This window comes from Spermophilus citellus (assembly GCF_964194105.1).
Source record: "Spermophilus citellus genome assembly, chromosome: 9".
Lineage (NCBI taxonomy): Eukaryota > Metazoa > Chordata > Mammalia > Rodentia > Sciuridae > Spermophilus > Spermophilus citellus.
Genome location: NC_138191.1, coordinates 130,330,989 through 130,358,268, shown reverse-complemented (window position 1 = coordinate 130,358,268; position 27,280 = coordinate 130,330,989). Strand labels below are relative to the sequence as shown.

Sequence of the window (27,280 nt, the reverse complement as noted above, 5' to 3'; positions counted from 1 at the left end):
GAGAAAGCAAAGAGTTACTTCTGGAGAATGAAGGCACCACAAGGATATAGTGGGAAATAGTAGGTGAGAACTGTCTAATCCCAAACCCAAGGTCGCCCTGACCTTCTGATGATGGACCCCCAGGACACTGTGGGTTGTAGAATCTGCTAGTACACATCACCCATTTCAGGGTGAGCCTTTCACCACCACTTGAGTGACCAGGGGGTTCCATCGTCTCTAAGACTCCTCCCCTCACTGCCAAGCAGAAGGGCACAGCTCTGTGCACAGGAGGTCAGGGGGAGTCATGTACGAAGGACAAACCCAGGCAAGATGAAGGAAACCCACCAGGGTTGTCCACCTGCGAGGCTCACTCCCTGTATCCTCCATTCCTCCTCCTCACCCTCAACTCCAGAATCACCACCTGAGGTTCAGAGCAGCCTTCCCCAGGGGGGCATTAGAAGCAGCTCCTCTTCTTCCTACTGGAGAGCACAGAGCTTCCCTGTTGCAAGGTGCAGTTGTGGGGGCTTCCCTCCTGCAGCGCCCTCTCCTCTACCCCGTCTCCCACCGCCTTCGCTGGACAGGCCTCCCAGGGAAGGAACCTCATCCACCCTCACTAGCTCCTGTCCCTGCCAGCTGGCTTCCCAGCAGAGTTACGCTTTCTAGACCATAAACCTTGCTTTAGCCCTTTGCTCTAACACAGGTTAGGAGATGGAGCTTCAGGATACAATAGGAACAGATGATGAGTTATTTACCTTCCAGTGTGTTGTTCACCATGAGAGTGTCAGTGGCTGGCACAAAGTAGGTGCCCTTTCAGATTTCCGGTAACTGGTCTGCAGAGGATGCTCACCCCCCTTACTCACCTCAGCACCTGCTCCAGGTGGCCCTTGAGGAGGAGGACAGCATCCACACAGAACATCTGCAGTCAGTCCATCCTGAGGAACTGCGAGGTGAACTGGGAAAGCAGCCACTCCTGCTCCTCTGGGGAGGTGTGGGCAGGCACGTGGACCTGGGAGACAAGCAGCTTCCTCAGGTTCCTCATCTGGCCCAAGAAAGGAGCACAAGCAGCCAAGGTGGAGGGTGCCCAGCTGCAGTGCACTTCCACCTTCTGGAGAGAGTCCAGCTGCAGCAGTCTCAGGACCTTCCTGATGTGGCGGGTGGGTTTCCCAAAGATCTTCAGCCTCTTGCAACACAGGTGTACCATGTCCCTTCTCTGTGTGACCCGCAGGAACAAGTGGACCTGGAATTCTTCCAGGGGCCTTTCTCTGAGGCACAAATCTATGACTACCTTGAAGGGTGGCTTAGCTGCCATTGCTGGACCATGTTTCAATGTTCGATTTTTCTTCATGGCCTCTGGTTAGTGGGCATAGACCACGGCTGCAGACCACATCGTCCAGAAGATGTGGTGAACATTCTACAAATCCAGCACCTGCAGTTTCCACCTCCTGTGGTGACCACAGCAGAGTCTAAGCCCTGAGGCCCCTTCTTTCCCCTCTCAGCTGCTGCTCCCTGCTCCACCTCTTCCTTCTGTCTCACTTTTCTCCACCCACTTCCCTAGTGCCCCCACCTGTACCAGCTGAGTTAGAGGCAGGTATAGCCTCCTTCATGGGTCACCACAGCTGCCACAAGCACCTCCACATCCAGAAGCCACTCCCAGATGGGGCTCAGCATGGCCAAGACCTCTCCACCCTTCCTTGCTGGCAGAATAGGAAGCCTTTGGTCCACCCTTCAACACCCACTCTCCCTGGGTCCATCCATCACTTCTTTGAATTCCAAGGGTGCTCCCTTCCAGGCCATCTGGGTCCCCATCACCTGGGGCGATCCTTCTGGGCAAGCAGCATGTCCAGCCCATCCAGTGCCACTCGGAGCATCTCAGGCTGTGGCTGCCTCATCAGGGCCCCCAGGGGCAGGCAGGTGAAGGGCCAGGCCTGCACCATTTTCTTCAGTACCTCAGGGTGTCCCCTGCTGAAGGCCTCCACAAAGAGTGGTGGGAAGAGCTCTATGGGCAGGTCCTCCAGATCCAGGGTGGCCCTGGACTTGTCACTCAGAGGGTGCACCCTTCCAGCTCTAGGAGCATGGGTAGGGACTGGATGTTCATCCTGGGGAGTCTGAAAGAAGAAGGATCCTGGAAAATGGTCCAGAGAAAAGGCCACTATCCCATCCATTGCCAGCCACTGGGAAGGGGGTACTGGGGAGTCTAAAATCACACCTTACCCTTATGGGGGAAACCTTTGATTATTATTTTGTCCTTCTAAAAGGGGAATTGGAGTGTCATGTGACTGAATGCAGTAGGCTCCTCAGTTTCAGCAACTACCATGGCTGGGAAAGGACATGTCCTCACATGGCTGGGAAAGGACATGTCCTCACATGGCTGGGAAAGGACATGTCCTCACATGGCTGGGAAAGGACATGTCCTCACATGGTTTTAATTTTAAAAAATTAAATGAGCAATTGTAGAAGCACATGCCCATATTATAAAATACTTGGAAATTACAACAGAGTCTCATGGATATCTGTTACCTATGTGAGATTCTGCCACCTTAGGGGGGAGTTGAAGAGAACAAATAGATCAGAACAGAGTCTGTGAAGTGTTGCATGAGATAGTTTTAAGCTCTTGTGTAATTTGTTTAAACAATCAATAAAATTACAAAACCATGTAATCCATAAGGTAAAATTTTGGGGACTTGGGACTGGGTATTGAATTCAGGGCACTCAACCCCTGAGCAACATCTCCAGCCATATTTTGCCTCACTGAGTTGCTTAGGGCCTCACTGTTGCTGAGGCTGGCTTTGAACACCAATCCTCCTGCCTCCTCAGCTTCCTGAACAGATTGGATTAGAGGCACATACCGTCACACCGGGCAATAAAGTATCATTTTAAAGGCACACAAAGTAAATATCTTAAATGTCAGAAAATAGAATTCCAATCAATTAGAATGATATAGAATTCCAATCACTCTCTTTGGTTAAGAAATATTAAAGTGGCTTTGGCTGGAGTACAGTGGTGAATTGGTCACCTAGCATGTGTGAGGCCCTGGGTTTGATTCTCAGCAGCAATAAAAATAAATAAATAATGGACTGGGGATATAGCTCAGTTGGTAGAGTGCGTGCCTTGCGTGCACAAAGCCCTGGCTTTATTCCCCAGCACCACCAAATACATAGATAGATTCATAAATGTGTTGTGTCCCTCTCAACTAAAAACAAAAACAAAACAGAAGAAGATTTGGGCCTTTTGCAAATGCCTGTGATTCTAGCAGGGAAAGCTGAGACAGGAGGGTCACAGTGGGTTCAAGGCCAGCCTCAGAAGAGTAGGTGCTAAGCAACTCAGTGTGATCCTGTCTCTAAATGAAATACAGAATAGGCCTGGCAATGTGGCTGACTGGTTGAGTGCCCTGAGTTCAATCTGGAACAAAAGTTGAGAAAGAAAGAAAATTGAAAGCAACATAAACTAAAGTGCAAGTCCTAATGTTCAGCATAAAGGTAAAATCGCATTGAGAGGCAAAATTAAAGTCTTAAATTGATGCATAAGAAAAAATCAAATACAAAATTGTTCCTGCCTCTGCACAGATGAGGCGGGAATGAGGTAGTGCTCAGGGCGGTGATTGGCTTACAGGATCTGGGCAGATGGGCCAGGCTGGCATCCTCAGCATGGCAGAGAACCCAGACTCCTGGGTTCCAGGACTCTTGTGATTCTCCTCTGGCTCTGAAGATGCTTTGATTGACCTCCCTGACCCCGCCCCCAACTCCACCTTTTGAGTAGCATCCAAGGCAATATCTGATCACATTCTCCAATCTCCACCCATGTAACCGTGATTGGATTTTCTTTCTCCAGATTAATTGATTGAGTCACATTTTCATGCATGAGCACAGAATCAGGGAGAGTGAGGGTCAGGGATGCCTCCCTCCATGCATTCCACACCATGGACTGAATTTTGCCTATATGTGACCCTCCTATTCCTGCCTGTGGGACAGAAAAGCCCTTAATCCCTAAACTAAGAAAAACTAAAACTCCAAAATATCATTGTAAAGGAAACCTTGGCCATATCAAAATTAATTAAAAAGTAATTTTAAAAAATTCCAGAGAGAAAAAAGTTTTTTGAAGACAGTAGCATCACCTGAGAAGAAAACAGAATGGCCACCAGATATCCAACTGCCAACAGTCACATAGGTATCCAGTTACCGTACAGCACATCTAGGCCCACTCAGAGAGGAGGCAAGGACAAGGAGGCTGGAGTCAGTCTTCAAGGCTTAGGAAAAGACTTCTTCAGTCTGTCTCTTTGTACTGGGGATTAAACCCATTGGTGTTCTTCCACTGAGCCACATCACCAGCCCTTTCTATTTTTTTTTAATTTAAAGACAGGTTCTCACTGAATTGCTTAGTTCCTTACTAAGTTGCTGAGGCAGGCCTCAAACTTGCCATCCTCCTGCCTCAGTCTCCTTTTAATGTTTTAAAACAATGTGGGTACCGACTTTCTTTTTCTTTGGCACTAGGGATGGAATCTAGGGGAGCTGTACCACTGGGCTACATCCCCAGTCCTTTGCATTTCATTTCAATTAATTAAATTATTCATTTATGTAGTTTTGATACTGAGGATTGAACCAACGGGCACTGTACCACTGAGCTACACTGCCAGCCTATTTTATTTTATTTTAGTTTTAAATTTTGAGACAGGATCTTGCTAAATTTCTGAGACTGGCCTCGAATTTGATATCTTTTGGCCTTAGCCTCCTAAGTAGATGGGATAACAAGTGTACACCATCACACCTCATTTCCAATTAAAAGTTTTAAAAGGTACAGCATTTGCCTAGCATGTACAAGGCCCTGGGTTTGATCCATAGCACCATAAATAAATAAATAAACCTATAAATCTGAAACCCGTGTCCAAGTATACTTGTTAGAGGTTATTTATTTGTTTGTTTGTTTTCCATGAATCTGATTGCAGTAACTTTTAGGAAAAAATCCAAATGGTAACTCATATGATAAATACTTAGAAGAACCATGGTTAAAAATCTGTTGGTAATATGCTGTAACCAGCTAGTAACAAGGTGATTTGGTTGTTTTAATATAGTGTCCAGAACTGTGTCTAAAAACATATTAGTTTTTATATTAATTTAGTGCAATTTTGAAGCAAATATTAATAAACAGCCAAATAAATATAACTTGAAAAAGTTATGTCTTATTTGACAGGTTTTCCCGTCATATCAAATTAGGCAAATTGGGTTAATGTCTGTCTTCTAGAAATCACTTGAGAATTTCTGGAGCCCTCCATAATATCTCAATGTTAGCTCAAGATCAAGTGACAATGTAGAATTTGATCCTAGAGAAGTTAGTCAACAATCTCAAAAGGTTTAAAGCACTTAGTGAAAGCAGGAGCTTAAGTCATTATAAAAGATAATTCATTTAGTCAGAGTGATGAAAGATTTTGAAAGTTAATACAGAAAGTTATGTCATAGGAAATAGTACTTCACCTTTTATCAGAGATGACTAAGTTTTCCTTTTTTTTTTTTCAAGTAATCAGACCCTTGTTAAAACCAACGTAAAACTCCAGAGGCTGAAGGTTCAAAGCCAGCCTCAGCAAAAGCAAGGCACTAAGCAACTCAGTGAGACCCTGTCTCTAAAGAAAATACAAAATAGGACTGGGGATAGGGCTCAGTGGTCTAGTACTCCCCTGAGTTCAATCCCCAGTTTGTATTCCACCCCACCCCCCAAAAAACCTAATCTGAAGCATAAAATGTTACCTCCCCCCAGTACTGACCATTGAACCAGGGGCACACTACCACTAAGCCATCTGCTGAGTCATTTTGGTTTGATTTTGAAAGAGGCTTGACAAATTGCCAAGTCTCATCTGAATCTTGATCCTCCTGCCTCAGCCTCCTGGGAAACTGGAATTACAGGCATGGCCCACTTCCCTGTCTTGAAATGCACTTCTTAGAGTGCAGCTCTTTGACAGCTGTTCATCTGGAACATTCACATGAAAGCCATCACAATTTTTAATGATCTTTGGTATCACTTGCCCACCAATTTCAAAATGTGCTTGAGAATGAACCATAATAGTCTCAGCTGGAGTGCAGAAGAAAGTCTCTTCTGGAGTTCCTTGGAATTTTGGGTCCCATTCTGTGTTTTATTAATCTCTTGAGAACCAAAGATAAAATCTAATGATCTTGTTTGGAAAGTCAGGGGTTTGGAAGCATTTCTTTTGTATAAGGTGGTGGTTTTGGCAGAGGCTCTCAATTCTTCTTTAAAAAATTTAGATTTTTATCAGAAATATCACTTCTTACTAGTTAGGGCACAAGTGACTTCCTGATGAACAGCAGGACAAAGAGATCACTTCTCTGGAGTTCTCCTGAGGCCCAATACCTCTCAGTTTGCACTGCTAGTAAACAATTCAAAGTGTTCAAACTTTTTATAATAGTTGCTAAAGTATTAGTAAGTGATTTTTTTCCAATTTAGGGATCCCCACCTGTGGTAAAATTTCACTTACAAAAGAATGAAATCCTGAGCCCTTTCTGATCATAGGTGCATTAATCCATTTTCTGTTACTGTTATAAAATACCTGAGACAAGCTCAGTTTATTTTTTTAAACAGATTTATTTGTCCCACAGTTCTGAAAGATGCAAGGCCAAAATCAGGCAGCCCTGTTGGTTTGGCCTGTGGGAGGAAGCCAGAGCACAAACTGGGGCTCAGGCTCAGGCTTCTAAACAGCTCTCAGGAGGACTGACTCAGCATCCCAGGAGAGCCATTCCTTTCTAAGAACACACACCCAACGACCTCCCAGGAGATTCTGCCTCCTAAAATCACCACAACGAAGTTTATCTTTCTAATACATGAAGCTTTCTAATACATGAAACTACACCAAACCATAGCATAGGGATACAGCTTGATGTGACCAGAGCCATCTCAGTCATAACCACCATTTTACCCACCAGTTGATCCTGACACACATCCCAAGCCCTAGAGGCCAACAAGGTTATTAACAATCACAGAAACATGTTGTCCCAGTCTCTGATACCCAGAACTTTAGTTTTCTTTTGCCATTTCCATTGAACTGGGGATGTAACCCATGGATGTTTTACCCACCATCAGTTTTTATTTTTTATTTTAAGACAGGATTTTGCTAAGTTGCTGAGGATCTTTCAGAGTTCCCAGGCTGGCCTTGAACTTGCCATCCTCCTGCCTCAGACTCCCCTGCTGCTGGGATTACAGGCATGCCCCCACCAGGCCTGGCCTGACCTGTTTCTTAATATCCACTGACATGTCTGACACATTATAGTTTTTGAGAATGTCCAGGTATCATCCCAGTGTAAGTCTAGCATCTTGCTGCTGCCTGAGACTTGCTTCTGTCCTTCAGTGCTGCAGTCTTGGCTGGGCACAGAATCACGAGCCACTCAAGCAGGAACAAAACTTTATTTTTGAAAAAGCTGCCAATACTCCGTAGGCGCCGGCAAGCCAAACCCCACGCGGACCTCTACCGGAACCGCGCGTCTCCCGGAAACGGGGGGCCCGGACCTCCCCCGGAATTTCCTCCTACTATCCTTCCCCAACCAATGGGAACTCTCCAGGAGTCCCGTAACATGAGTTTTTCTTGCTTCAGGCGTTAACATGCGGGGTGAATTTGGATCTGATGGACCTTTTAGAATATCAAATAAAGGTCCTAACTCTCCTGTTGGTATGCCTAGATAAGGCCTTATCCAGTTTATGTCTCCCAATAACTTTTGAAAGTCATTAAGTGATTTGAGTTGATCTACTCGTATTTGAATTTTTGGTGGACAGACCATGGTTGAGGATAATAGAACTCCTAAATAATTAATTGGAAGATTTAATTGTACTTTATCTATTGCTATCTCTAGATTATAATTTTTCAATAAGTTTGTAAGTGTGGCATAACATTCTAGCAATGTGTTTTTATCTTTATGTGCCAATAACACATCATCCATATAGTGAAATATTTGTAGTTCAGGATTTTGATTTCTAAGTGGCTGGATTGCTTTATTAACATAAATTTGACACATAGTTGGGCTGTTAGCCATCCCTTGAGGGAGTACTTTCCATTCATATCTCTGATCAGGACCTTCATGATTCAGTGCAGGGATAGTAAATGCAAAATGTGGACTATCCTCGGGATGAATTGGAATTGAAAAGAAACAATCCTTAATATCTATAGCTAAAACATGCCAGGTTTTTGGTAAAGCAGACAACTGGGGAATCCCTGATTGAGCAGGTCCCATAATAACCATCTCATTATTAATGGCTCTTAAATCTTGTAATAATCTCCATTTACCAGATTTCTTTTTAATGACAAAAATGGGAGTATTATGGGGGGATACAGAAGGTTGTATATGTCCTTCTGCTAATTGTTGTCTGACCAAGTCATGGGCTACTTGTATCTTTTCTTTAGTCAGGGGCCACTGAGGAACCCACAGTGGTCTTTCTGATTTCCAAGTAATTTTGATTGTCTCAGTGGCCCTTTCTGAAAACCCAATCCATGTCTAATTATTTCTTGATCTATTTGAATAGGTGCTGTCATACCTTGTTCTTGTTCTCTTAATCTTTTTTCTTTCCTAAAGCCTTGTTTAGCCCTAGTAGTGGGCGCGTTAGGATTGATGTTATTTGTTAATGTCAATCCTAATTGATCTAGGACATCTCGTCCCCATAAATTTACGGGAAGATGATCCAATACATAGGGCTGTATAGTTCCTTCACATCCTTCAGGATCCCTCCAATCTAATACCATAGCACTTCTATGGGGATTTGTTGCCACTCCTTGGCCTCGAAGCATTTGAGTGGCTTGTTGTAATGGCCAATGTTTTGGCCATTCTTGACGAGATATGATGCTGAGGTCAGCTCCTGTGTCCAGCAGCCCATTAAAGTCATGTCCTTGAATATTTAATTTTAGCATTGGGCGAGAATCTAAATTTAAAGACAGCATAGCCCAATCTACACCTGTGGAGCCTAATCCCTTGGAACCTCTTTCTACATTACAACTGGAAAATTTATCATGCAGGCTGGGTATTATTAATAACTGTGCTATTCTATCTCCTGGTGAAATTACTGATATACCTCTTGGAGAACTAGCTATAATTTTTATTTCACCCTCATAATCGGGATCAATTACCCCAGGACTTATCATAAGTCCTTTTAGTGTAGAAGAACTGCGTCCCAATAATAAGCCTACTGTTCCCTGGGGAAGAGGTCCTTTTACTCCTGTGGGAATGATTTGAACTCCCATCTCTGGAGTTAGTACTGCTCTGGCAGAGGCGCAGATGTCCAACCCTGTGCTCCCTCTAGTTTGTCTGATGAGGGATTTAATGGATAATGCGTCCTGGGCACTACCTTGATGGTGCTGCTGGGTTCCTCCATTGCCCCATATATTTGTGGTTTTGGGCCCCGGGGCATTGGGCCCTCTAGTCCGTTTTTTGGCAATGGAGCTTGATACCTTTCTCCACGATATCGTGGGTAAACACTTGGTCCTTGTCCATTTTTTGATAACGGAATACCCTCTATGGTGGTTTGAGAACGGCATTCATTAGCCCAATGTTTCCCTCTATGGCATCGTGGGCAAATACCCGGTATTCTATTCCTTTGATACCCAGCTTTGTTAAACCCTCCTCTTATGGGGCAACTCCTTTTAAAATGTCCTGTTTGATTACAATTATAGCATGTTTTTGGCCTGGCATCTAAAGCCTGTTGTACTGCTGCTAAGACTTGCCCTTGTTCATTAATGTCTCTACATAATTTAATATATGTGTTTAAATCTTCATGTCTCCATGGTCTAATGACCTCTCTGCAGCAACGATTTGCTTGGTCATAAGCCAGTTGTTTTATAAATGGCATTACCTGTTCTGTATTTCCAAATATCCTAGAGGCTGTCTGGATAAGTCTATCTACAAATTCAGCATAAGGTTCATTAGTTCCTTGTATTACCTTAGATAATTGACCTTGTAAGTCTCCATGCCCCTGTAAAGTTTTCCATGCCCTAACTGCATCTACAGCAATTTGTGCGTATATGCCAGGGTCATATTCAATTTGCTGTCTTTGACCCTCATAAGGTCCCTTTCCCAATAGCATATCTATATTTCTTTGAGGGTAACCGGCTTCTGCATTTCGCCTAGCTGTCTCCATGCAAAATTCCTCATTGGCAACCTTCCATAACAAATATTGTCCTCCATTTAGCAGAGATCGACACATGTTAGCCCAATCTGCTGGTGTCATGTCCAAGTTGGTAACAGATTCGACCATGCTTATCGTGAAGGGAGCTTGCGGCCCATAGGTTGTTACAGCCTCCTTTAATTGCTTTACTGTTTTGAAATCTAAAGCTCGGTGAATTCGTTGCTCTCCTGCCTGCTCAAGTACAGGGCATGCTAATCTTTGGGGTCCTGCCTCAGAATTCCGTCCATCAACTACGGGAGTTGAGGGCCGCTCAGTTGTAGATGGAGCTGTTGGTTGAATTACGCCCTCTGGTGATAGAATGGAGTTAGTAGCAACCTCCTGTTGTAATTCTCCACCTGATGGTTGTTTTTCCTCTAAGCTTTCTTTCTTTAAATTTTCCTCTGTCTGACTAGCTTGAGAGACCTTCTCTTTTGCTTGACCTAGCGTTTTTTTCTACCATAGTTTGGACCTCTAACAATTTACTTAACAGTTTTTCTGTTTGTTTTTTACTAGATTCTAATCTACTATAAAGGTAACATAACCCAATAAGATAGCATAAAACAAAGCCAAAACAGAATGAAACAAAAACGGAACAGAGAATGGTTATATCAATTTTCTCTTTCTCAGGGCCGAATAACTTCAAACCTTGAGCCAACCATTTTTCCCAGTTTGCCTGAGAAAATTCTAGGGCTAGGGAGCTTGAAATAAAAACAAAATAAATCAAAACAAGAACACATTGTTTTTTGAAATGGTCACCCATTCTGTCGCCTTCCCTCAGGGGCGAGCAATTTTACTCACCTCTAAGTTTCAGGCGTTCCCCACACGGGCCACCAAATGCCGCAGTCTTGGCTGGGCACAGAATCACAAGCCACTCAAGCAGGAACAAAACTTGATTTTTGAAAAAGCCGCCAATACTCCGTAGGCGCCGGCAAGCCAAACCCGGTCCTCCCACGCGGGCCTCTACCGGAACCGCGCGTCTCCCGGAAATGGGGGGCCCAGACCTCCCCCGGAATTTCCTCCTACTATCCTTCCCCAACCAATGGGAACTCTCCAGGAGTCCCGTAACATGAGTCCGGTAGCAGGCCAAGGTGAACAGCAGGAGTCCAATTTCCATATGAATGTAAATCTTAACATAATCATATCATCTCAGTGGCTAGCTGGCGTCATTTTACAACCAAAGGTGCCATACATCATATTATTTGCTTGTGGCTCCTAGCACTTCAGTCTCCAGTAAATAGCACTGGATGCAATCCTGGGTCTGTTTCTCGCATTGGTCTCATGGCCCCACCTGCTTTTGGAAGGTTATATAAGTTGCTTTGAGACAATTACCAAGGGCCACAGGGGTCCTGGAGTGTAGTACAGGGCCACATTTCTCTGAAGCACAAAGCAGTTGGGCTTGGGAACACATGACAGATTAATCAGAGGTCAGTTTATGTAGGACCTTAAGTTAGGGATGTCACCAGCTTTTTAAGAGGCATCTCTGGCCTTTTCAGGTAGGAGACAGGCTGAGCTACTGGGCTGGACCCACTTAGGTGGAAACTTTTATTTTATTTTTATTTTTTGTTGTTGTTGCACACAAGGTGAATCATCTAGCATTCATGAGAGAAAGAATCAAAGTGAATCCCATTATCCAACCCTTGGTGATGGTATTGTAAGGGACCGGCGAAACGTCGGAGGAAGAGACCACAAGAGACTGGCTTCATGCAATTGGCAGAAGGGGATTTATTGAACCAGCATGCTGGGGCTCTGTGCCCACTTGAGGAAGGAGAGCAGCCCAGAGCCCAGAGCAGGGGTTGAACAATGCTTAAGTACACCTTTTGGGGAGGATGGTGGGGGGGGCTTTGCATACATCACAGCTTCCTTTAACAAATCACCTTACACCTCGGGAAAATCAAACAATAATTTTTAGACTTGATTAGTACATTCATTGGCGGGAACAGGGCTGGCTGGAGTGATAGGTCATTCCTAAGGAGGGGGTTACATTTAAACTGATTGGTTTGGACCCTGAATATCTATGTGACAAGCTGCACAGGGTCTTGAATGCTTACATGAGGAGTTGCACAGGACCCCAGGCCATAATTCAACTAAATGGCCAGTAGGGCCTTGTCCTAACTGCCTCAGGAATTTAACCCATGCTTTGCAGTTTAGAAGCAGGTTTACAATGCCTGGTCCTTTACATTTTAACTCAGGCTTTGCAGCTTAGAAACTTCATCCTTTCAGTATGATGTCACAATCTATTACCACATCTGCCTTTGCACATTGACAGGAGGAATGTGTAGTTTAAGTTAGATACAAACAAAAGCATTTCTATGAATTTTATAAAGTAAACCCCATATATCATGTCCAATTAAGCATGATTGAGTTCCTCTACAAATATACCCTGAGCATCTATTGTTAAACCCTGACACAAAGCAAAGACCACTAACTCCAATTTTAAATTAAAGCAAGCTTGTGTTTGTGTACATGATGAGACTGATTAGCGGCTGTCTCTCCCAACACAGGCTAAAGATCAGCCCCCCAGCATCCAAGAACAATGTCCTATAGCCAAAAAGCTGCAAAAGTAGTATCTTGAGAACTTACAGCTAACAGGATTTTGACAAGCATAATACAAAGGCGGATATTAGGTTAATGATCTACAGGGCATGATATTTCAAAGTAGGGAGAATATTTAAATCCCAGTATTAGAATTGTTGAGGTGCCACTGAGGTTTCAGAGATGGTTGTTATCTGGTCAGGGAAGGCCAGGCATGGGTGAGTTCAAGTCACAGGCAGAAATTGCAAACAAGTTTAGAAATTGCAGTAATTTATAGTAAAACAGAAATGAACTTTTCATGGCTTTGTGGCAAGATGGTTCTCAATCTTGTTGGGAAAAGTATAAATGGCAGCCGTACCCCAGAGAAAAAACCCCAACATGGCGCCTAAGGACCTCTTCTTCCTACCTTCTTCTTTTCTGCAGTGGCGTGAAAAGTTCCCGCCCCTGTGAACTCTCCCGCGGTGCCAATTTCAAATCTCGCTGGGCTCTGGAGCTAATATCTGGAAGAACTTGCCAATAAATGGGTTGCCTGCCATTTATCTAAGCCCTACCATCTCCCCCTTAGTTCTATATAAGCACACAGCTTTTTGCAATAAAATTGGAATTCTCCCGGCAAAGTGTCTTTGCGTGGGGAGTTCTTTCAAATCTTAAGATGGAATCAGGCTGGGTTCATCACTATCCATCCCATCGAGAAAACTATAGTTTATCTTACAGAGAGAAATTCTATTTATCTCTAGAATTTCCTTTGAATGAATATCTACTTGTTAGTTTTGTTATGTGTGGTTGACAATATCATGGTTCTGTTCTGATTTCATTTGTATTGTTAAATATGAGGGAGAAATGCTAATTATCAAAATATACTTGGAAAATACTTGAGTGTGCTTGGAAAATGACTAATTAATCCATTGGATGGATTAATCCACTGATTAGATTACAGCTGTCTTGATTTGAACATTTCACCTCTTACATTAATACAGCAGCTTTTGAAGGACACCTCCCTCTTATCCAAACCATGACTGGGACACATGCCTTTGACCCATGTCCACCTCTCCCCAGCTTCTCAAAGAGCTTAAAGCTTCCACCCTCAGTGGATTATAGAGACTGGACTCTGCCTGCTAAGGTCCTCTGACAAGACTGGTTTTAGCTGGGGTAATGGCAACTCATCACCTTGAACTAGGGAGAGCAGGGAGGTGGGGCTGGAGAGGTGCCCCCAGGGCAGGGCTTGCCAAGAGCCAGTTGGCAGGCTTGCATAATGTTGCAAATGGCCTGAGGTTGTTTTCATTTCCAGAAGGCTGTTGAGAGGACCAAGTTCCCCAGAGTGAATTAACAAGAAATAGGGACACTATCAGAGGACTCAGTGGCACCAGGTGGGAAAGACTGGCTTGCCCTTGAGTGACCTTAGGAAGCTTGGCACCCTGGGCAACTTGACTGGAGGCTGATGATTTGTAAGAAGAGTAAAGCTTCTCTTGGGTCAGGGATATTTCTGTAGTGACAAGGGTAGCAAGACTGGCCATGCAGGCAGATGGGGAGTTGAGGCCCTTGGTACTCAGAGATGACATGAGGCCAGGCTCTGCCTACAGCAGGAGTCACAGGATCTCTAGTCCAGGAAAAGCAAAACTCAGCAGGAAAGCTAGATTCACCAGCAACTAGGATCCAGTTTCCAGTTTCCAGTTTCATGTACCCAGTGACCTCCAAGATGCCTCACATCTCAGGTGCAGAAACCAAGGCCTCGGGGAATCATGAGATGTGCCACCATCTTCATATCCAGCTGACAGAGACCTCAAAGTGTGCCCTAAAAGACTTAAAGGCCAACATCAGTTTGCATTCAAGTTCAAGCTCTCCAAGCATCAGGACACTATTCAGATGCACCAACAGTGCTTCTTCCCCTGCCCACTCTGTCCAATAACAAAAAGAAACAAACAGAAAATCACTTTCTAGGATGGGGGAGACCTAGTTTTGAATAAAATTTCAAGTCTGCTTTCTAGAGTCAGCAGCAAACTCAGAAAAATGAAATCTGAAGCCAGAGCCACTTGCAAATCAGCCACTAGGGGGAAGGCTTGTTCCAGTGTGTCCCATCTCCCCCAAGCAATTTTCCACTGCTGGGTTCTAGAGCCACATTTCATTGTGCCCAGTAGAGGGAATGGTCAGCTCGAGGGTGGACTCTGCCTCCGGTCTGGGGTGTCCATTTGCCCTTAGCTGGTTAATTTTTCTTTCCCTTCTTCTCTTCCTCCTCCTCCTTATTGTCTTTTGCCACCCTTTCTTCTCCCCCTTCTTCATCTCCTTCTTTCTTCATACAGGGTATTGAACTCAGGGGTGCTTAAGCACTGAGCCACATCCCCAGCTCTTTTTATTTTTTATTGAGGCAGGTTCTCACTAAGCTGCTTAGGGCCATGGTAAGTCGCTGAGCATGGCTTTGAACTCACTATATTTCTGTCACAGCCTCTCAATCCACTGGGATTAATGACACTTGCCACCACAATTGGCTCCCAGCCATATTTTATTTTGAGACAGGATCTCACTAAGTTTTCCAGACTAGCTTCAACCTCATGATCCTCCTGCTCAGCCTCTTGAATAGCTGGATTATAGACAGGTACCACCATGCTCAGTTTAAATGTAAGCAATGCTAAAAGCCACACATAGTATTTGAGAGCATTTGGAAATAAGAGATGGAAAATGCTAATTCTGACATGAGGCTCGATTGTCATGTGTAACTTGTACACATGACAGTGTGCCACTGTGGAGTGAAATCCAGGGAAAGAAATAAATCAGAAGAGTCCAGCCTATTAAAAATATTGTGTAGTACCAGGTTTGGTGACCTGCCCCTGTAATCCCAGCTACTTGGTAGTTCAAGATGCCCTCTTCCTAGCACCTCCCTCAGCCTTGTTTTGTCAGAGTTTGACATGGAGTGGTGTCATTTTGATGGAAAACTTACACCATTAGCTCCACCTGTAAGTGCACAGGAGTTCATGGCTGATAGACATCCTCAGCAAGGACACAACCAGGTTCCTTGAGTTGTCTGAAACTGATGGCAACAGTTTGGAGTGCTTGTGGTTGTAGGAAAGTGTTTAAAACCCTTTAAAGCCAGGAAGGCAAGCATGGGGACTATAAAAGGAATAATCACCAATGACGGAGAGATAGGTATGCTCATCCTGCTTGCTTGCCTGATTATTTATTTATTTTTAGTATAGAAGGTTGAACCCAGTGGCACTATATAAGGGTTAGTAAAAGGTCGGTCTCCCCAGTGTCAATCTAATAACCAGGACACAGTTTTCAGAAAAAGGAAGAAGAATGTTTATTACTTTGCTAGCAAAGGAGGAACACAGGGGACTCCTGTCCCAAAGGCTGTGATTCTGCCCATCAGCAGGAACAGGTTGTTTTTAAAGAGGTGCTTCAGAGAAAATGAGATTAGAGAGGAGAAACCAGGAAGGAGAAGATCAGGGAAAGGAAGTTGAGGGAGGAGAAGGTTAGGGAGAAATTTTTTTGGGAAAATTGTAAGATTCAAAGCCACAAGGATATAGTGAGAAACTGATGTGACTCCAATTTTGAGAAACCAGCCTCTACCTCAGAGCAAAGCCTGTCCAAGGAACGGGGCATGACCCATGTCATTGGAAACACCCACAGAGCACTCCTAGGCACATACCCACCTGCTGTGTTGCTTATCTACAAATAACAGGAGAGATCTGAGGCACCAGGTGTCCCTGACTCAGTTAGGCTAGGTGAGGACCCCTAGCAACCCCCTAGCAACCACCAATCAGCATGAGACAGAAAAAATACTTGGGATGCTAGATGACCCTCCCAGTAGTTTATGACGGTTGGTAACATGTTGGGAAACCATGTAGTTCAGCACTTACTCTCCTGGTGGCTTAAACCAATTGTTTCAAAGGAATCCCCCTCTTGTACTCACCAATCACCCCTACTCAACTTGTGCCCGCCAGTGATTGTGCTAATCATATTTTAGATTTGTTTTATGATTTTCTTTGGTGTGTGATGATTTGCTAAGAGATGCTATGATATATGTGAAATTCCTGCCTTCCCCAAAGAGTATACAAGACTGCTGTAAACCCTTGGATTGGGGATTCTCAGAGTCACCGATTGCTGTGTGCATGGAGGACTGAGCTAGCTCGCAATAAACACCTTTTTGCTGCTTACATCGATCTCAGTCTCTGGTGGTCTTTTGGGGGTCCCAAACTTGAGCATATCAATAGTAAAAGAGCATCAAGGGAACCTCTGTTACACATTCCCAACCCCTTCTTTTTTGGAGGAACTGGGGATTGAATGCAGGGTTGTTTGAGCTCTGAGCACATCCCAAGTTCTTTATGTTTTTTATTATGAGACAAAGTCTCACTAACTTGCCCAAGCTGTCCTTAAATCGCAATCCTCCTGCCCCAACTCCTGAGTTGGTGGAATTACAGGTGTGTGCCACTGTGTCCACTACAACCACTTGTTTTTAAACACCCACCCCCAAATTTTATTCAGTAAAAGAATATGACACAAGTCACTGTTTTTTAAAGAGAGAGAGAGAGAGAGAGAGAGAGAGAGAGAGAGAGAGAGAGAGAATTTTTGAATATTTATTTTTTAGTTTTTGGCGACAACAACATCTTTATTTTATTTTTATATGGTGCTGAGGACCAAACCCAGTGCCCTATGCATGCCAGGCAAACGTGCTACCACTTGAGCCACATCCCTACCCTACAAGTCACTATTTTCTTTCTTTTTTTTTTCTTTTTTTGGGTACCAGGGGTGACCCCAGGGACAGTTAACCACTGAACCATATTTCTAGTCTTTTTCAATTCAGGAAATACAACCTAATGGAAGAGATTGAAGTGTAAGTTAGAAGTGAAACACGGAGACCAGGCAGAGATACATAAGGGAGTTTACTTTTCAGACGTGACAAGGAAAGGCCATCTCTCTATGGAGAGAGGGCAAAACAGCCTTGAGTTCTGGGTCCTTTATGGGGGAGGCTCAGGAATCAGAGCTGAGCGGGTCCCAATGCTGGTGGTTAAGGGTTGGGTTGGTGTGAGGGGGTGGTGAGCCTTTCTCAGAAACACCCTTGGGTGGGAAAGGGAAGCTTTTTCCTGAAATGGCAGCTGGCAGTTAAGATGGCCATGGAGGTGCTAAGGAAGGACCTTATATTCCCTCTTTTTTGTTTTTTGTTGGGTCACATGGGGAACAGGGATGTAGGTCAATCTTCTCTAACTGCTTCCTGCTGGGAAGGGACAGGGTTTGAATCATTGGGACAATGAGGGAGGTTGAGTGGTGGTGGAATGCTGTCCAGGTGGCCCAGGTTTGGTGAGGGATTGGTATTCCTTCAGCAGAGGAGGGCTGTGTTTTCCTATGTTCAAGGTCTTGTTGGAGTTGTTTTATCTTGTCCTTTACTTACCAGATTGATTGCCATGTTAGTAGCATTCCTCCTGTAGGTTCAGACAAATCCACTTTTCTTGGCCCTAAAAAGGTCAAGCCCCCTTGGATTCTGCAGAGCCACAGCAGCTAAAGAATCGAGCTGGCATTGTATGGCTAGTATGGTTTGAGCAAGTTGGTGTAAGTCTCCTGGACACTGGAATGGTAATCCCTGGTGGTGGCACCCCTGGGAGGTGAGTGCAGAGTGAGGGAGGAGGGTAAAAATAAAAAAAGGGGGGCTGGGGATGTGGCTCAAGTGGTAGCGTGCTCACCTGGCATGTGTGGGACACTGGGTTTGATCCTCAGCACCACATAAAAATAAAATAAAGATGTTGTGTCCACCGAAAACTGAAAAATAAATATTAAAAAAGATTTTTTCTCTCTCCCTCTCCCTCTCTCTCTCTCTCTCTCTCTCTCTCTCTCTTAAAAAAATGAAAAAGTGTAGGTTGGCACTCATGGTTCTACAGTGTTCTTGTGGTCCTCAGAGCCAAAGGAAGATTGGGGTTTCAACCTTGGAGAGACGCAGCTTGAGAGGGCCTGTGGGTCTCACTGTATAAGGGGAAAGAGAGGACTGTTTTAAATGGGGTTAGAAACTCGATATGGAATGCCCTCAAGGTGGGCCACCAAACAAGTGGTAAGAATGACCTGACAGGGTCCAGTCAATATTTCAGAGAATTGATAGGAGGAGGCGGGCTTGTTAGGGGTGGTAAAAGTACCAGGTCACCAGGAGACAGAGTGGGAGAAAGAGAAGACTCAAAATTGTCTTTGGCAGAACAACATCCTTGTGTTGCCAAAGAAGGATCCTAGTGTATGCAAGAAGGGGCCAGAAGAGATGAGGAGCAAGGGGTAGTGGAGAATCAGAGGGTGGTGAGCTGAGCAGGGAGGTGGGCTGTCCATATAGAAGCTCAAAGGGGAGGTGTCTAGTGGCTTCTTTGGGAGGGCCTGTGACAGAGGAAGAGCCAAGGAAGGAGTTTAGTTCAGTCTAAATGTAATTCAAGGGGCAGTAGACATTGAGGGAAGCTCCCTTTGCCAAAGTGAAGGCTCTGATGAGGGCCACAAGTTCAGCCTGCTGATATTGGGAGTGGAGGCTCTTCCACAACCGAGGCTAGAGAGACAATTGCCTACCCTTCCCATGAATTCCCTCCTGAAGGAAGAAGAAGCCATCTGTGAACCATGTGTATGTTGCCTGGAGTGAGGGGCCTTCCTGTGTGTGTGAGGGGTGGGGAAGAAGCTCCCCCAGAGTTTCTAAGCATGAATGGGAAAGAGGAGAAGAGGTAGAAGAGTCCTGAGGAGAAGAAATAAGAGTGGCAGGGTTTAAATGTGAGCAGGTGGGGAAATTAGTGTAGGATCTTCCACCAGAAAAACCTGTAGACATTAAAGGCAACAGGGGTGTAAGGAATGTAAGCCCTTATAGGTCGGGCATTCCTTTAGGTGAGGGGGAGCCAGGTTGCTGAGTGGGACCCCAAAATTGAGTTTCTTTATCTCCTTAATGAGTCCAGAGGCTGCAGCCACAAGGGGCCCATCTCCAAAAAGTAGGGTCACGACCCTTCAATAGATAAATGATCCAGGGCAATGGTTGGCCCCGGATGTGTCCAAGGACATGTAGAGCAAACCCCTGCTTTTCAACCACATAAAGGTGAAAAGGGCATGTGAGGTCAGGGAAATGAGGAGAGAGAGAAAGTTTTCTTCTGTATTGTAGCCAAGGGAAAAGTTAAATTGACACTTTTTTTTTTAGTCTTAGGCCTCTTATCCAGCCAGTCTTTCCTTTGTAATTCAATGTTAGCTTCAGTGTGGCCTTGGCTAGGGACACTGCTGCCCAGGGCTTTACAATGTTCAATGCCAATAGAAGAAGGGAGGAGATTTATGGGTCCTTGTTTGTCTAGAAGGAGGGTCTCTGGAGGAGTCCAGAGCTTTAGTGGCAAGTAGAAGCTGGGCAGGGAAGCAAGAGGAGCCCAGGAAGGCTTAGATTGGACAGAGGAGAAACCTGCAGAGAAGGGATTTCCTTCCATTTTCCTGAGTGCTTTCAGAAGTGATAAAGATTCCATGAAATACTGGGCTCCAAGATGCCATTAGGTGATCATTGTTCAAGTCATAAAAGGGCCAAGACTGAATGGAAGGTTGAAGTATTCAGGAGCCAAATGGAGTGGGGCTACGTGGGTGAGGGGGCAGCCGAGAGGGGAGTCAGATGGGATTCTGGACTGGAGTTCCCCATGGCAAGTTGGATTGCTGGAGTGGCTACAGGGAGGTGTCCCCAGCACTAGGACAAACCAGAGTGAGGGAGGGGACAGAGTGAAAAGGGGTCACCACCACACAATTCTCTGGCCCCAGAGCTGAAGCCTTCCTGGACTGAGAGAAGGGAGTCCTCCCCCGCTACTTCCCTAGTTCCAGGATGTGCCATAGAGAGTCTTGGTGCCTGGCCAGGGCTTTCATGAGCTCCACAGAGGAGCTGAGAACCACGACCTGAGAGTGAACTTGCCAAGGGGAAGGGATGGGAAGTCGAGAATCTTGGTGCTGGGCCAAGATCTAAGTTAACTTTTGTCTCTAGAGTGGAGACTTGTCACTGCCATCTCTAGGAAATAGACTTGTGAGAAGGAAGGTTGAGGAAGAACAAAGTTACTTCCCCAGGAGAGGCCAGTGTGTGGTAAAGAAGCCCTAGGTGAATGGAAGAAGGTGTGTGGTCATTGTCCTGGGCCCTCAGGCCAGGGACCAAAGCAGCCCAAATACCCAGATGAAAGAGCAAAGCTGTTGGAAGAATGTGATCAAATCTGCTCTGCAAAGAGAGGGACAGCATCAGCAAGGGGGGAGAGCAGGTGTTGTGATTGGGCAGAAAATGGAGGAGGTTTTGAGACAGATGTGAATGGGCTCATGGTGTGAGGTGGTAGAAGGACTGGAAACGTCCACCTCAGAAGCGGCTCATGGGAAGGCACTGGCCAACAGAGTAGGGGATGGTCCTAAGGTGAGGGTGAGGGTCAGGGGAGCAGCAGGTGAGTCTGCACGGAAGCGACTATGAGGGGAGAAGGAGAGCATAGCCCCCAACTTTGTGAGTATGTCCCTTCCCATAAGGGGAACAGGACACTGTGGATTGACCAAAAAGGAATGAGTAAAAATTAGAGAGCCACAAGCACAAACAAGGCTAGGTGTCTATAAGGATTGGTAGTTGGCCCCCAGAACACCTTGAGGATTGAATATGTAGGCCCAGTGTCTAGGACGAAGGAGACAGGCCTACCTGAAATTCACAGAGTTACCCTGAAGTAATCTCTTCAACACTCACAGTAGTTGAAGAGATCCCTGATAACACTGGGATCTAGAGTGCCCTGAATTTCCGTGGAGTGATGGTAGTGGGGTTGGGTGATGGGGACTTGGGTCTTGTGAATCCTATGCAGCCACTCCAAGAGTTGAAAAGGGGAGCCAGGAAGGCTGGATATCTGGGGGCTCCTATGAGCTTGGGGACAGTCAACGGCCCTGTGTCCCTCTTGATGGCATTTAGGACAACCCAGAGACTTACAAGGCTTAGGACATGTACAAGCCTAATGACTCATCTGACCACATTTAAATCAGGGTCTGAGCAGACCCGAGGGACACTTCCTTGGTCCAGTGGAACCAAGCATAGATGCTGAGGCCAGATAGATGGCTTGAGGGAGCATCTGGTATCTCTACTTTCAGGCCTTCTCGTCTCCCTCATTGTACATCTTAAAGGGTTCACTTCCAGAACCTCTCTCGGGGAGTTAGGAGCCTCCTCTCAATGTGCCTCAGGGAAAATCTGGGAGAAAAATTATGTCCTCAGTAGTTGTCTCCCATTTGGACCCTCAGGGTCCAGATTAATATAGTGTAATAAAGCCTTGGTCAGGAGATCAAAAAATGCTATATTTTTAAATTATTATCTTGGAATTCTTCTTGGAGTGTTTCATATTTGAAAACCTTATGGCTGCCTTTCTAAGTCCTGCCATGAGGCAAGTAATGCATTGGTTTCTACTAGTTATTCCTCCAGGAAAATTATAATCCCAGTTGGGGTCCCGGTAGGGACTGATTCAATGTCAATCAGATGGGCAGCATAATTTCTAGCTTGCTCCCAAACTCACCTATGGTCCTCAGGCAGGAGGGTGGTAGACAAGAACATATGGACACATTGGAAGGTCAAATTATATGATTGAGTCAGATATTGAAACTCTTTGATATATGTGGTGGGGATTGAAGTATGAACCAACCCACTTTTATGTCTGGGAAAGATCTGACAAATAGAAAGGCACATGAACCCGGGTTATACCATCTACCCCAGCCACCTCATGTATCAGACACAGAGATGTGGGTTGGGCAGTGGCAGCCTGTGAGTGTGTGGCAGGAGGAGAGAAGGTGGAGGTGCTGAGGGGACAGTTGTTGTGGTAGCTTCATCAGAAAGAGAACTGTGGCATGGTGGGTGTCTCACCCACTGGGTGAAAGGAGGAGAAGTCCTGGATAGAATCCTCTGTCCCTTTGGAAGAAGGTGTAGGGGAGGTGAGGGCTGAGAGAACTTGTGTGGGAGAGCAAGAGCTGGAGAGAGAGGGATTAGGACATGGAAAGGAGAAGGCCTGAGCATATGACATCTCTTTCCATTTTCCTGAACACTCACAATAGTTGAAGAGATCCTTGATAACATTGGGCTCTAGAGTGCCCTCAAGTGGCAATTAAGAGTCATTATTCAAAGGATATTGAAGCCATATCTGATTGCACAAGCAGATAAGTTTTGAGGGGTTTAGATCTGGGGTGAGAAGGATCATAGGTCAGACAGGAGGCAGCCTAGAGGACTCTGGGAGGGAATAGATGAGGAGCAACCCATGAGACATAGGGTGTGAATTTAAACATGGGCCATCCCCCAGTCTTGAGTATCACCTAGTTGAGAGCATGGTGATGCTCAAGTGGTTGTCAACCCCACTGGGTAAGCATAAGACCAGGATCCCATAGAGGTACTTGGGACCAAGTCAGGACAGTGTAGTTGGGGCAAAAGCCCCTATAAGGTACAGATACCCATAGATGGGAGAAAAGTCCATAGAGAATAACCCAAGGATGAGAGGTATTCTCACCAGGAACAGCTCCCAATCATTCTTGGTGGTGTTTTATCAAAACCCAGGACCCAAATAAATGAACACTTATACACTGAGTGGATAGGAGGGATCAGCAGTAGCTGTAAATGTTGTGCCTCAGGGTGCCCCCAACCACATAGAGTGCCAGACGATCAACCGTCACTTCCCGGGAACTGTAGGTCCTTTAGGTTGACTGGAGATGAAATGACTGGAGGTGTGGGCAGAGAGGGCCTTTGGTAGAATGGAGAAGCAGGTTCCATGATGGAATGTAGATTGGGGCCCAGGAAATCTCCGTGAACCTCATAGGGGAGATTTGTCACATCAGGGGTAATCTGGACACCTGTATTGCTACACATTGCTAGTTTAATTGAGGAAAGACTACCAGCAGGATGGCAGGCAAGGTTTGGTGAGGCCCAGAGGCTCTGGCCTGTTGCCAGTGCAGCCAAAGCCCGGGACCCAAGGCTTCTGGGTCTACACGGAGACCCACATGGAGGGGCCAGCGCTGAATGTCTAGATGGCACTGAAGTCCCCTGAGGGATGGTTTTCCTCCAATTTCACTGACCACTTAGAATGTTCCAGGCCTGCTGTGGGCACCTGTATGCCTTAAACCACAGAATAGCTGCCACATATAATGACCAAATTTCAGTTTGATACCTTGAGTTCCTGGGGATGAGCCTCATTGAACACCAAGAATCCAGGGCCATCTTTCTCCATAAGCTCCTGGAGAATCCCAAGGTTTAAATTAGAAATCCAGGTAAATCCATCACAGAGGACATGAGAAGACTCACCCTGAGATTCTGTTCATTTCTGACTATTTATTTATGGACCATCCATGAAAAAAAATAGCTTCTTCATACGTGCATGTAGCCTAAATCCCATTCTAGAAATCCAGGTCCCTAGTTATGACCCAATACAGACATATATGGCTCTATACAGAAGGTTCAATCTTCAAGGGTTTTTTTCCAATGTAGCCCCCTGGTTCAGTTTCCTTTCCCCATCCACATTTCAAGCAGTGTCTGAAATGCTGGGCTCTGAGTTTCCTTCACAATCATACTGCATCACGGTTATACCTCCAATTGCCTAGAAGGCAGCTTTTTATACACACCCAACTAGGCAGCTGTTGGACAGGAACAGTGAATGAGGCCCTGGTTGTAGAGGAACATGCGGCCACATTGAGGACATGGGACAGTACAGAACACAAGGACGTTTGGCTGCCTAATGTCCCTCAGTATTGCTGTGAGCTCAGCACAGAGTTGGGAACATCTCCCTGGGTGGATGGCACCCTGGGCATCATAGCTCTCCAGAGGGGCAGGGTACAGTTCTATGCTCAACTGACTCAGCCTGGCAGTGTGACAGAGCAGGTCCCTCAGGACTGACATGGAGATGCGGTTCCCCAAAAAGCACAAGATCCTGAGCTGGGAGCAGCGGCTCAGGGCAGGCAGGATGGCTTGGAGCTGGGAGTCTGTGATCTCACAGGCTTCCAAGTCCAGGCTCCTCAGGGTGGCTGCAACAGTCTCAAGAAGAATTTGGAGGGGCACCGGACTGAAACTGGTCAGTTTGATGCCCCTTAGATCCAGTCGTCTGAGCTGGCTGGTGTTTGGGCATCGGGAAAGATAATTCCAGTCGGAATCTGAGAGCGGGCAGTTGATTATTGAGAGGGTCTCCAGGGGGGTCTTCAGGTGCCTAAGGAGAAACAAGGCAGTTCATTCTGAGGGAGAAAATGAATTGGCCCCAATCCAATGTCACCATGGCCATTAGAACATGGTTGACATTATGCAGAATCTGCCCATTCAGGTAACCCCATTTCCATCTGAGCCTTTTACCACCACTTTTTGACAGGTGGATCCACCATCGTTAAGACCCCCATCCTCAATAACAAGGGGAAAGCCACATCTCTGGTCAGAGGAGGTCAAGGGGAGTCATGTAGGAAGTTCAAATCCAGGCAAGATGTAACAAAATCTACTGAGGTTAACCCCCCTCAGCAAGGCCTCCATCCCTGCTCCTCACCCTGGACTGCAGAATTATTACCTGGAGCTCAGAACAACCTTCCTTACACGGGTGTAAGAGGTGGGTTTCTCTGCTCCCAGCTGGAGAGCACAGAGCTTCCCTGTTGGGGGTACAGGAGTAGGGACTTCCCCTCCTTCACTGCCCTCTCCTCTACCCTGCTTTGCACCCCTGTTACTAGATAGGCCTCTCAGGAAAGGAACCTCAACCAATCTCACTAAATCCTGTCCCCATCAGATGGTTTCCCAGCATCGTGGCACTTCCCAGACCATGAACCCTGTTTTAGCCCTTTGCTCTAACACAGGTTAGGAGATGGAGCTTCAGGATACAACAGGAAGAGATGATGGGTTATTTACCTTCCAGTGCCTTGTTCACCACGAGAGTGTCAGTGGCTGGCACACAGTAGGTGCCCTTTCATAGTTACTGATGCTGGTCTGCAGAGAAAGCTCATCCCCCCTTACTCACCTCAGCACCTGCTCCAGGTGGCCCTCGAGGAGGAGGACAGCATCCACACAGAACTTCCGCAGGCCGTCCATCCTGTGGAACTGTGATGTAAGCTGGGAGAGCAGCCTCTCCTGCTCCTCTGGGGAGGTGTGGGCAGGCACGTGGACCTGGGAGACAAGCAGCTTCCTCAGGTTCCTCATCTGGCCCAAGAAAGGAGCACAAGCAGCCAAGGTGGAGGGCGCCCAGGTGCAGTGCACTTCCACTTTCTGGACAGAGTCCAGCTGTAGCAGTCTCAGGACCTTCCTGGTGTGGCGGGTGGTTTCCCCAAAGATCTTTAGCCTCTTGCAACACAGGTGTACCATGTCCCTTCTCTGTGTGACCCACAGGAACAAGTGGGTCAGGAATTCATCCAGGGGTCTTTGTCTGAGGCTCAAGTCTATGAAAACCTTGAAGGGTGGCTTAGCTGCCATTGCTGGACCAAGTTTCAATGCATGATTCTTCTTAATGTCCTCTTGTGAGCAGGCATCAACCACAGCTCCAGACCACATCCTCCAGAAGTTCTGGGGAACATTCTGCAAATCCAGCACCTGCAGTTTCCACCTCCTGCGGGACCAAAGCAGAGTCTCAGCCCTGAGGACCCTTCCTATCCCTCTCAGCTGCTGCTCCCTGCTCCACCTCTTCATTCTGTCTCACTTTTCTGCACCCACTTTCCTCCAATCCAGCCTGGTTCCCCCGCATTTATAGTCTGAGTCAAGGACTGGTAAACCCTCCTGGTTGGGTCACCACAGCTGCCAGAAGCACCTCCACATCTGGAAGCCTCTCCCAGATGGGGCTCAGCATGGCCAAGGCCTCTCCACCCCTCCTTGCTGGCAGCACAGGAAGCCTGCTGGGCACACTTCAGCACCCAGTCTCCCAGCCTATACCCATCCCTTCCCTGGCACCGAGGGTGCTCCCTTCCAGGCCACCTGGGTCCCCCTCACCTGGGGCGATCCTGCTGGGCAAGCAGCATGTCCAGCCCATCCAGTGCCACTCGGAGCATCTCAGGCTGTGGCTGCCTCATCAGGGCCCCCAGGGGCAGGCAGGTGAAGGGCCAGGCCTGCACCATTTTCTTCAGGACCTCAGTGTGTCCCCTGCTGAAGGCCTCCACAAAGAGTGGTGGGAAGAGCTCTATGGGCAGGTCCTCCAGATCCAGGATGGCCCTGGACTTGTCACTCAGCAGACTGCGCCCTGCCAGCTCCAGCAGCGTGGGTGGGGACTGGATGCTCATCCTGGGGAGTCTGAAAGAAGGATACTGTATAATGGTCCAGGGAAAAGGCCACTATCCCATCCATTGCCAGCCACTGGGAAGAGGGTAATGGGGAGTCCAAAAACTCACCCCATCCTTAAAGGCGATAGCCTCTGCTTATTACTTTTTCCTTATAAAATGGAAATTGGAGTGTCATGTGACTTAATGCAGTAGGATCCTCTGATTCAATAACTACAGTGGCTCAGAAAGGAGATGCCCTCACATGGGTGTTGTTATTTTTAATTTCAAAAAATTAAATGAGCAATTATAAAGCATGTGCCCATATTATAAAACACTTGGAAATTACAAGAGAGTCTCACAGATGTCTCTCACACATGTGAGATTCTGCCACCTTAGTGGGAAGTTGAAGAGAACAAACAGATCAGAACAGAGTCTGTGAACTGTTACATGAGATAGTTTGAAGCTTTTTGTTTAGTTT

The 27,280-nt window shown here is 46.2% G+C and overlaps 1 protein-coding gene across 1 annotated transcript; it reads right to left on the bottom strand.

Annotated features, from left to right (window-relative positions):
- Nucleotides 1-1,784: 1,784 nt before the first annotated feature.
- Nucleotides 1,785-26,823, bottom strand: LOC308656823 (PRAME family member 20-like; the record flags this gene model as incomplete). Its single annotated transcript, XM_081308173.1, has 4 exons — nucleotides 1,785-2,101; nucleotides 24,391-24,791; nucleotides 25,578-26,159; nucleotides 26,537-26,823. 4 exons carry the CDS (start codon nucleotides 26,821-26,823, stop codon nucleotides 1,785-1,787), a joined length of 1,587 nt encoding a protein of 528 aa, XP_081164299.1.
- Nucleotides 26,824-27,280: the final 457 nt, after the last annotated feature.